Raw genomic sequence first — 13,068 nt, forward strand, 5'->3', positions numbered from 1 at the left:
TTCCAGAGGTTAGGTGCAACTGAACCAAAGGCACGGTCACCTCTGGTTTTCAGCCCTGACCTAGGTTGTACCAAGAGCAATTGGTCTCACGATCTCAGCATTCTACCGGGAGTATACACACTAAGGAGATCAATAAGGTAGCTGGGTGCAATGTTATTTATGATTTTATAAGTAAGCAGTAAGATTTTAAAATCAATGCGGTGTTTAATTGGGAGCCAGTGAGAATTGGGGTGATTGTCTCAAACCTACGAGTACCAGTTAGAAGGCGAGCCGCGGCGTTTTGGACGAGTTGCAATCTACGAAGAAGGGCAGAATGAAGCCCAGTGTATAGGGAGTTGCAATAGTCTAACCTGGATGTGACAAAGGAATGGATAAGCTTTTCTAGATCCTCACGTGGTAAGTATGGCATGGCCTTAGAAATTAAACAAAGTTGATAGAAACAAGATTTAATAACAGAGGACACATGCTTGTCAAGCTTAAAGGAGCCGTCCAGGTAAACACCCAAATTACTTGCGGAATCGGAAAGATAATCAGCGAAGGGCCCAAGGACACCAGTTAGATGGGCTCTAGGGGTATGACTATCAAATATTAAAATTTCCGTTTTCTTGGTATTAAGGATAAGAGAATTGCTCAGCAGCCAGTCTTTAACTTCACTTATATAATCGAAGAAGCGAAGTATCAATGAAGTTTCATCCTCAGTCAATTCAAAATAAATTTGAATGTCATCCGCGTAGCAATGATAAGAGAGTTTGTACTTTTCAATAATACGACAAAGGGGTAACATATATAGAGAAAATAGCATAGGACCCAATACAGACCCCTGAGGTAACGAGGGCAATGGAAGAGGAGTAGGTACCCATCGTGACAGAGAAGGACCTCTCCGATAAGTAGGATTTAAACCAACTAAGAGCCATACCCGTAATGCCAACCAGAAGTTCAAGCCTCATTAACAGGATATTATGGTCCACCAGATCAAAAGCAGAAGACAGGTCCAACAAAACTAAGACGGCGGGGCGCCCAGAGTCAGTAATTAAAAGAAGATCATTGAAGACCCTCAAAAGTGCTGTTTCCGTGCTATGGCGCAGTTTAAACCCAGTTTGAAATTTATCCCAGATGTTATTCTCATTCAGATAGGTCTGAAGTTGTGATAGGACAATCTTCTCGAGGATTTTTGACAGGAACGGAAGTTGCGAGATAGGTCTGTAATTAGCGAGATTTGAGTGATCTAGGGAACGCTTTTTAAGAACAGGTTTCACTTCGGCATGTGTAAAGGCAGCCGGAACACAACCCATTGACAAAGAAAGATTGATTAGTGATAATATACAAGGCCCAATTACATTAAATCCCTCCTTAATAATGCGAGATGGGAGAATGTCGTGAACAGAATTTGAGATTTTTAGACGATCAATAACTGTAACTTCGGTCGTTGCTGTGCTTTTTTTTGGAAGTCGAATTTCCCAGAGGAACCCACCCGAGGGATTAATAAAGTTCTATCTTATCTTATCTTATCTTAATTCCCTTAAGGGTAGGAAGTGACACTGGTTCGAACTGAGCAAGTGTCATAGAGCAGCGTAAAGCGGGGGCTTGGCACATCCCCGAAGCTTTTAAGGCTCTTAAGGTGGAGATTTTATCAGTGAAGTGATTTAAGAACTGCTCACAAAGAGCCGAAGAAGCTAGCCACGATGCTTCAGGATAAGGGTTAACCAAGGAGTTAAAAATATTGAATAAAACGCGTGGATTATGACTATTATTCGTAACGATGGCTGACAGAACAGCCGCTTTAGCCATCTTAGCAGATTTCTGGAATTCCAAGCGCGTCCTGCGTAAAATATCAAGGGACACCTGGAGCCTATCCTTTTCCCACCGCCTCTCAGCTTGACAGCAGGTACGGCATAGGGCACGTGTAGAGTCATTTAACCAAGGTCGGGAACAGCTTCTAGGACATTTCACTTTTATAGGGGCCACAGAGTCCAGTATGGAGGTGCATATAGCAAGTAGGGAGTTGGCAAAGTCATCAAATAAAGACTGTGTGATGCCAGCCGTATCAGGGAGCACAGATTCAGAGAAAAACGCAGAAAGTTCAGCCACAGTCCCAGAATCAATGAACCGGCAAGGCATCGAGGGCCCCCAAGGTTCAGATCAGTTTTGCGTAGATCAGCATCAAAAATGACTGGAAAGTGGTTAGAAATCCCAGTGTTGCTAGTTCCCCTGACACTAGCAACACTGGGATGTGGTTTTCCATGAGAGAAAACCAAATCAAGTGTGTGACCTTTAGAGTGGGTTGGAGCATTTACCCACTGAGTAAGATTAAAAGAGCTAAAACAAGAAAGTCTTTGGCAAGCCTATCGTCTTTACAACAGATATAAATGTTAAAATCACCAACAATAAGAAGACGGTTATAATTTAAGCAAATAGATCCTAAAAAGTCAGCAAAATCATTGATAAAAGTCCACAACACAAAGAGCCAGGGGGGGACCAGCAAGTTCCAATAGTTGTGCTTCGAAGCTAGCAAACATAGGTGGGAACAGCTGCCGTATCCGGAATTTATTCCTAAAGACCACCGCAAGTCCTCCACCCCTGTTCATCAACAACCTAACATTTAATAATGCCCTCCGGGCCGAAGACGCCAGGTTAGAGGTACATCTCAGGCCTAGATTAATTGTAAGCCTAGATTAATTTTATTAGTATTTATTATCAAAATGACTGCTGTAAACTCAGTTTATTGCAGTTGAGCTACATGAAGTTCAAGACCTGTGCTTTGTATGTGTGTAACTTGATACCACATCTGTTTTCTAGTAACCAGCAGTGGGCCTCTGGTTACAAAAAGAACTTGCATAGAAGTCCAAAGTCACTTGGCTCCTTTGATGTGTATCCTCAGTAAATACTTTTCTTGATGATTTCAAGTCTCAGTTGCTAGTTTCAAGTCTTATTGAATACAACGTGTTTATTTTGTTCTTTATGGACCCATTAGAGGCGGAGAAAGCAAAGTACACATTTGGATGAGCCAAACTTGTGATTGACTAGTCGCTACTTTACAAGCCTTGCAGTGTCTGCTCCAAAGCTGATTAGTTGTTCTGGAACAAAAAAAAACTCAGAGTTGCCGATTGCAGAGTTAACAAACTCAAAGTTAGACCCAGATCTACAGTGGGGCAAAAAAGTATTTAGTCAGCCACCGATTGTGCAAGGTCCCCCACTTAAAATGATGACAGAGGTCAGTAATTTGCACCAGAGGTACACTTCAACTGTGAGAGACAGAATGTGAAAAAAAAATCCATGAATCCACATGGTAGGATTTGTAAAGAATTTATTCGTAAATCAGGGTGGAAAATAAGTATTTGGTCAATAACAAAAATACAACTCAATACTTTGTAACATAACCTTTGTTGGCAATAACAGAGGTCAAACGTTTACTATAGGTCTTTACCAGGTTTGCACACACAGTAGCTGGTATTTTGGCCCATTCCTCCATGCAGATCTTCTCGAGAGCAGTGATGTTTTGGGGCTGTCGCCGAGCAACACGGACTTTCAACTCCCGCCACAGATTTTCTATGGGGTTGAGGTCTGGAGACTGGCTAGGCCACTTCAGGACTTTCAAATGCTTCTTACGGAGCCACTCCTTTGTTGCCCGGGCGGTGTGTTTTGGATCATTGTCATGTTGGAAGACCCAGCCTCGTTTCATCTTCAAAGTTCTCACTGATGGAAGGAGGTTTTGGCTCAAAATCTCACGTATTCTTCTTCCTCCAAACACGACAAGTTGAGTTTATACCAAAAAGTTCTACTTTGGTTTCATCTGACCACATGACATTCTCCCAATCCTCTGCTGTATCATCCATGTGCTCTCTGGCAAACTTCAGACGGGCCTGGACATGCACTGGCTTCAGCAGCGGAACACGTCTGGCACTGGGATTTGATTCCCTGCCGTTGTAGTGTGTTACTGATGGTGACCTTTGTTACTTTGGTCCCAGCTCTCTGCAGGTCATTCACCAGGTCCCCCCGTGTGGTTCTGGGATCTTTGCTCACCGTTCTCATGATCATTTTGACCCCATGGGATGAGATCTTGCGTGGAGCCCCAGATCGAGGGAGATTATCAGTGGTCTTGTATGTCTTCCATTTTCTGATGATTGCTCCCACAGTTGATTTTTTCACACCAAGCTGCTTGCCTATTGTAGATTCACTCTTCCCAGTCTGGTGAAGGTCTACAATACTTTTCCTGGTGTCCTTCCAAAGCTCTTTGGTCTTGGCCATGGCGGAGTTTGGAGTCTGACTGTTTGAGGCTGTGGACAGGTGTCTTTTATACAGATGATGAGTTCAAACAGGTGCCATTCATACAGGTAACGAGTGGGGGACAGAAAAGCTTCTTACAGAAGACGTTACAGGTGTGTGAGAGCCAGAGATTTTCCTTGTTTGAGGTGACCAAATACTTATTTTCCACCCTAATTTACGAATAAATTCTTTACAAATCCTACCGTGTGAATTCATGGATTTTTTTTTTCACATTCTGTCTCTCACAGTTGAAGTGTACCTCTGGTGCAAATTACTGACCTCTGTCATCATTTTAAGTGGGGGAACTTGCACAATCGGTGGCTGACTAAATACTTTTTTGCCCCACTGTACCTCTCACTCGGTGCTTCCTATTTCTAAATACAAAGACATCAGTGCTTGAAACACTGTGCTTCAGGCATCACAGTGGGATCTCACTCCTCAGCTGGTAGTAAGTCCCGGATTTATACTTTTTTTTTTTTTTTTAGGCATTCCACATAATTGTATGTAAGCGTTTAAGACTAGGCTAAAAAGAACACACAAACACATGGTAATTTATCATCCAATTATATTTATTCCACAGTACAGAGGATAATGGTGAGTGCTGAACACATACTGTATGAACAACGACACATCTGTACCTACTGAAAATGTGAGTCTAAATCACTTGGAAAAGTAATTCTGGTGTCCCTAATTAAGTACATGTGGCATCTTAGTTACTGGCTGTCGGTGTCATGGATCAAAGAATCAGTTAAAACATATAAAATGGGTAATGACAATCTATGCAACAGCTAACATGGCGCAGAGAAGTACTATTTTATGCCACCCTTTCCTAGCAAATATAAGCAGTATATAAACATTTAACGATGCAATAATGTAACTGTAAGCAGATACAAAGTGTTTGTCTATTCCTGGAATTATAAAAAAAAAAAAGTAAAACAAATGGAAATCACACATAAAGCAAGAATTAATGATGCCGTAATGGTTACAGGGCAATTAAAATTGCTACAAATATAATAAATCAATGTGTAGAGCTACATTTTAATGTGTTATAAACCATTAAGTGTTTATAGTGCTGCTTATAAAAACTAGATGATGTTAAAATAAATTTTGTGCATGTGACTCTAATCCCATACTATGCATATATTGAAAGTGTATATTAATTATTGCCACTATACACTTTGTCACGGTCCTACAGCATCTGCGGCATTATATTTCAGATGTGTACATACAAAATATGATATGGTGCTAAAGCTGGACATCAATAAATTGTCAGTCCCACGTTCTAATAAGGAGCCTTTTCTAAAAGATTTATTCATTTAAAGATATTAATCAAAACCGACTTTTATTTGGCAGCTTTGTTTCACTTATAATGGCTTTTAAAAACATTTGTAATCCTATTATAAATACTAAATAGTCATCAATTAAGAATTTTAATCAGTAGGCATGCTTTCCTTTTACATGACTGTACGTCTTCAGTACAATACATACATGTTTCAGGTATGAGTTTACAGAAGTCATTACAAATACTTTTATTGGCTTTAGAAAATGTAGGAAGGTTTTAAACACATGAATTTTCAATAAGTGCCAAATAATTAGTTTTCTAAAATGCTGTTCATAGAAGCAACAGTGGGTGCTAACATTTTTCACAGTGTCAGCATTAAAGCTAAACTGAGCAGTCATCTCATAGACTGAAATGAAAAGTGGTCTCTTTGGACTAACATGTCCAGTGACTTATTCGGCATACAATAATGTTTACCCTTTCACAAAGGGTGTGTTATTAGAAAGTGAAACCACAAACTAATAATGCACTTTTTAAAACTAAAGATGTAGGTCTCTATATTTAATCATTCTTATCCCAAAGTGGCAATAATTGTGATTACAGGAAATATATTCTGCTGTTTGTTTTTGTTTTTATATGTAAGTGTTCAGTTTAATTGTAAGGACATAGTGGAGAAGAGTTCATTTATTATTCTTACCAGTGTAGGTTATGTAATTTTAAGTTGGATTAGACAAAATGCAACAGTTTGTTAAATATTGTTTTCTGTTAAGGGCTTTTACTTTTCCATGCACCTACTGCTGCCTGAGAAAAATGTCTCGAGTTATATTGCAAAGGTTTTGTAAAATACTCCAGCTTGAAAAATAGGTACAATAGTCCTATAAAACATACTTGACTGTTGTAAGAGACAGCAGATGTCTACAGCAGCTCAAATACAAACAGTTTTCACATGGTGTGAAAAAGCTGCACGTGGTGTATGGACGTGTATGCTTTCAGACTGCATGTAGATTGAATTGTGGTAGATTGTGCCCCTGCTGTGATGTGAAGAATAATATTGCACTGGTAGGAACATAAAAGCTTCCTGTGTTGGTCCATAGCCTCAATGACTGCCAAAATGACAAATAAAATGCTACATATTTCCGTTATAGTTCACCTGAAATTTCCAGAGTAACGCCATGAACCTTAAATAAATAAATAAACCTCGACCCTATATTTCCTACATATATATCTTTACAGTATGTACAGTGACACATCCTTGGCTCCTGAACAGTGTCAGAATCCAGACGGACAGACATTCAACTCAGCAGCCAAAATGGCCAAATGGGAAAAAGTGTTCTCCAGGACTTCTTTCAGTCTAGCATATTGTCCAAGGTTTTGGCAGCACGCTCAGACTCTGTTCTACAAGGTCAAAACATTTTGCCCATTTTTTTTCACATGCAACATTCAATTTAATATTATGTAGTCAGCAAATCAAAATCCAGTCAAAGCATTAAGACGTTTGCTCTCAGTACACACTTCCCCTTCTTACGAAAGGCTGGATACAGTGTTCATCAGAGGTTTTCAAACTATGACAACCTCCCATCTGTGTCAGGTGGATTGTACAGGTGCACAGAGGTGTTTGAGAGCAACAGGAAGCACTAGTTGTCTTTTTTGGCCCTTTAATTTCCAAGTTAAAAATGAGTGGATCTATGTGATATATGTATCTTTAGATTCAATGGGCCATAGACTTTCAGAAGACATTGCTATATCCAGTACCCATGACTAATAAGCAGACAGTTCTTCATGGGTACAGTGCAAACAGGAAGAGCTAATAGCTAAGACAATTGCTAAAATGCTTTTAATGGGGCCAAAATCTTAAAAAAGAAAAAAAAAAAGAAAAAAGTTTTCTTTTGTTTTTTAAAGAAAAGAAACAAAAATAAGAAAAACTCCTAATCCTCTAGCTATAGTCTGTGCTTCTCAGATATCAGCATGTAGTCAAGTCACAAAGCTAATTACATTCCTTTAAAAATCAGTCACCATTGTTCTAAATGATTTTCTGGATTCCTCAATGAGTCTTCTAAGTATCTGGGTTAACCAACAACAACAAAAAAGCCTTTTCTACTCAGTAAAAAGAAGATTTTAAACTTGAAATCTTTCTCATTTTGCACCTCTGAAACCAAATGAAAACAAAGACAGCAGTAGATAGTAGGAAAATTAGGAAATGGATTTGAAGAGACACCTCTTGCAGTGTGGTGGCACAGTAGTAGAGCAGTAAGTACTGTTGCTTCACAACTAGAAGATCCTGTTTGTCCATTTAAGGTGTCCCTGCCCAAAACCCCCCTTTCTTCTGACTGCCCAACTGCTGGAAGCTTGCTGAGGAGCAGTACTGATTATCTGAGAGTTATATCCACCTGAGAACCAGCCCATTCATTTATGTGTCCTCTGTAATGGACATCTGTTTTTGACTTATTTGAGCTAACCTACATATATGACATTCTGGGATTTCCATTGATATTTCATGGGTTTTGTTTTTTATCTCCAAAGAGGAAGGAAATCACAAAAAAGTTCAATAGAAAGATTGTTTTTTCCTCGCTTCTCAGGAGGATATTTCTGGGTGTGCTGTGTATGTAGCCAATAGCACAAAGAAATCAGGTTTCTGTATGTCATGTTATTGTAAGATAACATAACATAAGAAGGAAAAGTGCGCTTTTAAAGGTAAACTTCAGGAGTCTACATTAGATTGCACAAATTTTTAAAGAATTACAGTTACTGTAGTTCCAAAGCTTTGAGAATAATCATCCACCAAACAGAAAAATATGCCTGTTAAGAGAACACAGAGTGTGGGCATGGATATGCATCAGGGGGGGAGCACAATATCAGACTTTGAAAACTCCTGGTCTAAAGACTTCTGTAGAGTTCCTTGTTAACTATTTGGCACATATACGTACATCATTTTCATATTGTGACCAAATGTACAGACGTATGCATACCAGCACATATATCATATCCTGACATAAATAAAAAATGTCATGCACTACAGAGGTGTTCGAATGCAGCAAAATGAGATGGTAACTACAGTATATTCCACTGTAAACTAGTGCAAAAAAGGATAATGAGGTTATGCCGTTGATTAACTACAGTATTAGAGAATGATTTTGGCTTTTGTGGTGGGTTCAAGACGGTCTGGATCACACAGACTGGAAATAGAAGCACTCTTGTGTAGTGTGGAAACTGGGCATGTGAAATAACAGCATAGTAAAATGAGGGTGACAAGCAGTGCGACTGCTCCATACATCCATACACGAAGGCTTAAAGGACAGATTCACAATTTTTCATGCTTCAGAAATAGCCATATGCTCATCTGAACACTGAAACTGTTGTAGTTATAATTATTTAAGTCTATACCAAGCATGTAGAACTACGTATCATTTGTTTAGACTTAGACTTCCAGTTCATGCAAAAACACATTAGAATTTATGCTTGTTATTAATATTATAAATATTATTTTGAAAATCTGGCTTAAAAGAGTAAAGTAAATAATTTCCAAGGTTTTAAATTTCATCTTTGTGTCAGGTCAAGTCAAATTATTACAGGGTGTGTATAAAAATGAATAACTTTAAAAACTAGCTATATTAAAACAATTCTATTGCAATATAAGAAGGGTTGATTTTAAAAATCAAGTATATGGCCTTTTTTGAATTATCTGCATAAACACTTTTTTTAAAACTTTTTTTTAGCTCCTATTGACTGAATTTGGATCATTTTAAAGGTATAAATTAAAAGGTCTTGTCATTCAGTTTTGTGCAGCCCTTAGTAGAACACCCTGAACACAACAATTTTTCGAGAGATGTTGTTTAGTTGTTAACATTTGCCAAAAATAAGCATAGTGGATTCTGCCCACTATCACCTAAACTGGAAGCACATTGTGTAGGGTATGTCTTCATGGCTAGTTTTACTGTTTCAGTGTTCACACAGGCACCTGACTTTTTCATTTATCATACCTGTAAATGTTTTTACCTATTATATAAAGAGCCCATATGTGCCCATAGTTTTTGTTTTTTTTGGATTTGGGTCAGAGATGTGAGGTGGCTTCATCTTCTTTAAAGGGAAAGAGAGGCCAATGGGACTCATCTCCCATACTTCACACACACTGATAATTCAGTCATTTCAACATTCGAGCTGAATCACTTCGGCTCATTCTTTAGTCCATTTGGTACAAATACTGAAACATCTTTGTGAGTGAAAGCTCTCCCTTCCAGTTCAGTCTGAAATGAAACAGGCTCCAGGTCCAGCCTGCATTATATCCTATGAGAAAAAAGAGCAAATACTCAGGAAACACCACAAAAGTGTCTCCCAGCAGCAGCAACTATGGGAAACAAAACACCACCAGCAGGTGGATCTGAGGTATTGCAAGCAGATGAATATATATATAGATATATATATAAATAAAGGGATAGTTGCTGTGGACTGTACAGAGTCTCAGTTGTTGCTTTGATGCTGCATGCCCTGTTTTTCTGCTTTCCGTCTCCTCTGCAAAGAAAGTGTCTTGTGGGATATTAAGGCCTTGGATGGCCCAGAGGCCACACGGAAACAGAAAATACTACAGAGTTTCACACAGGGTGGAATGAAAACTGAATGGCCGACCTGCTATCAGTATGTTTTAAGAAGCATGAAAAGGACTGATCTGTGACTAAGACGACAAGTACTTTCCTCTGTGATACAGTATATTTCACAAATCCAGCCCTTATTGTTCAAAGGATCAATTCATCCAAAATACACATTTCTTTATTCATATCTTTTGGTATCTAAAAATAGAAAATTTAGAGATTCTTTTAAAATCTCTGCCAGCACAATACCATGAAGGTAATTCGTTTGTGGTCCATTACACTTAACTCAATGCTAGCATTCTCATGCTATCATTTCTCCAGTAACAATGCTACAAGCTTTTTTTCTAATCTAGTTTAGCTTGTTAGCATGGTGATTTTAGGTGGTAACAAAGAGAGTTTGGACCCTGGCAGACTCTCAGGTACATTTTCATGACAGAAAATACTTCCACCTACATTTACATCATCTTAATGTTTAGATACTTCTGGACAAATAAAACCAAAAAGTACCAGCCAGATAAATAGGGTGGAGTAAAATGAAATTGGAGAATTCTTTATGAAGCCAGCTGACAGGCTGTTGGTAAGAAATGGGAAGAGAGTAACTAAAGCATCTAACCTAACAACCTTCTGGATGGATTTTGTTTACACTAACATGCTGTGGCTAGTTAAAATAGCTACTAATATGATCTCTTTTGGTAGAGTTTGGATGAACAGATCCTTTACAGTAAGGTCTCCATTTGGTCTCTCCTTACTTTTTGTTAGATTTGCCTTTCTGTTTTTTGGTCTCTACTTACTTTTTGATAGATTTGCTTTTCTGTTTTTGCATCATGAGGGTTTTCTATACTTATTGCCAGTCACTGCTGTGTTCCAAAACAGTGGAAAAGAAACTCAAGTGTAAATCACTGGCCCTTTGCCACGGTTGCCAAACGAACTTAGCCTCAGTCCCATGGTTGACTGTCTGAAGATCAATCTGGCTCTGCAGTTTGTCCTGAGCTCATGAGTGTAAATGTTTATGTTGTTTGGAAAGGAGAAGGGAGGGTTTCCCGTTAGACGAGATTAGTTTAAGGCTTACAATTTCTTTTTTTAATCCTTCCTTTGTCATTTTTTTAAATAGTGGTATATCCTATAAAAGTATTACTGTAAAAGAGTCATGCTACAGAACTGTTTTGTTCTCTAGATCCCACTTGGCCTGATTAGTCCACTCCTCCTGGACAGATCCCTACTTATCGCTCCTTCCTAATCTCTATTAATTATGGGTTATTTATGCTGAACCATCTGTCTATTCCTTCCACAACCCCATCATCCACACACTCCCATCTTTTCTTCACCTTTCTATCTTTTATCTTAGTCCAGAGATCATAGTGGCTCGGCCAGGGTCCTTTATACCAAAGCTTTTATTTAAACATTACTTGGGGCCATGTAAGCCTACACTGCCCTCCTTGGTGCTGCTGCTGCGCCCCCAGCACCCCCCAGCTATACTCATACTCCTCTGTGCTGCTGCTGTGACCCCTCTATCGCGCTCCACTTCACACTGGCTGAGCGTGCGCTCAGTCCGGCTGGGCTGGCTGGGTGAGCATGACCCCGACCCTCCAGGCTGCTGAGAGGAGATGGTGCGAAAGATGTGGTTCCGTTTCCGGAGGAAGTCTCCTCCAGCTGTGCCCAGAGCAAAGCTGCCCTTCCGGAGGACCATACGGGTACTGGCGGTCTTGGCAGGGCGAGACCTTTGGTTGTACTCCAGCTGAGATAGGTGGGAAGCATAGCCATCCAGGATGAACTGGAACAGATTAACAGTCAATTAAACTGGGTTTACTCAGCATCAATGCACAGACAGAAGGTCCCCTGACAGACCCTAAACACTCAGCGATTAATCATGTAAAATATTCATGGCCTAATTAGTTCACAATGAAACTATTTTACAGCTGTACACCCACTCAGATAAAATAGTTTCATTGTGAACTAATTCATAATGTACCACAATTATTTACTATCAGACCTGGCACTGGTGCTGCATTTTCTTCGTGGGCCTTCCCACTATGTAGATATGAGATGGAGGCAGGCCAATAGAAGTGTACACTGATATGTCCTTGGTGGAGCCATAGGCAGCAAATATCCTCATGTTGGCCTAATCAAATACAAAGAGTTTAAACTTTTAGACATTGGAAGGATTTTGCTGCATTGCTATTCCAGACTCTCCCTGCCCTCACTTACCTCGTTGATGAGGGTTTTGAGGAAGTTGGCCTTGTGTCGGAGAGGGTCATGTACCAGGCCGTCGCAGAATGAGACGATGCCATTAGGGAAGTTATGCTGGGAGAGCCAGGCAACAACACGCTGCTTCTGCATGTCAGGACGACCTGTGACATACACTATCAGATAGCCCAAGTCCTGCCAGTACCTGCAAACAATAAAGAATAAAAATCCTGAGAAGGAGTCGCGTTTGGATTAGCTGACTTCCATGCTAAAAGGGAGTGATATGTTGTTCAGAAAATCAATATTCTGCCATTACTTCACATAAATATTCCCAAGATGCAGCACATGTAAAAACTACAAATACCAGGGGGGTAGTATTTATTCTCAATAGTTTAGAAGAAAACTATAAAATAACATATATGGAATTAAAAATGTGTGAAAGAAAATGTGTTTTTCAATTTTACATTTTTCAAAACTTTCACCTTTCGCTGTAACAGTAATGTGTAAGCTCCACACAACAATTAGTCCTGCAAGTACCTGAGCTGAGAGAGTGGAGAACCCCAGCCTCAGTACCTTTGTCCATGCAGCAAGTAGACCATGTGTTTGTGGTCATTTATCCATTTATGCCTTCACTGTGGAGAGGAATGTTTTGCATTGTGTGATGTTTTTGACCTAGAGAAGCAGTTCTTGTGTTGCTTCTTCTAACTTACTAACATACAAAAGGGGCAGACTTTAGACCAGATTCAAATGTGAGATATG

General features: G+C 39.5%; 1 protein-coding gene across 3 annotated transcripts in view; it reads right to left on the minus strand.

Annotated features, from left to right (window-relative positions):
• Window positions 1-4,814: 4,814 nt before the first annotated feature.
• The window catches only part of pitpnm2 (phosphatidylinositol transfer protein, membrane-associated 2), a 52,523-nt gene continuing 44,269 nt past the window's right edge, over window positions 4,815-13,068 (minus strand). For all 3 annotated transcript variants that reach the window (XM_085280299.1, XM_085280298.1, XM_085280300.1), the window contains 3 exons: window positions 12,331-12,514; window positions 12,116-12,244; window positions 4,815-11,896 (listed from right to left, as the gene is read on the minus strand). In XM_085280299.1, coding sequence (XP_085136425.1) covers window positions 11,528-11,896; window positions 12,116-12,244; window positions 12,331-12,514 — 682 coding nt within the window. In that variant the 3' untranslated portion in view covers window positions 4,815-11,527. The remainder of the gene's footprint in view (window positions 11,897-12,115; window positions 12,245-12,330; window positions 12,515-13,068) is intronic.

The sequence above is a fragment of the Mchenga conophoros genome, linkage group LG7 (assembly GCF_057382185.1).
Source record: "Mchenga conophoros isolate Kocher_MC1m ecotype Shallow Benthic linkage group LG7, M_conophoros_male_GT1.1, whole genome shotgun sequence".
In the NCBI taxonomy this organism is placed as follows: Eukaryota; Metazoa; Chordata; class Actinopteri; order Cichliformes; family Cichlidae; genus Mchenga; species Mchenga conophoros.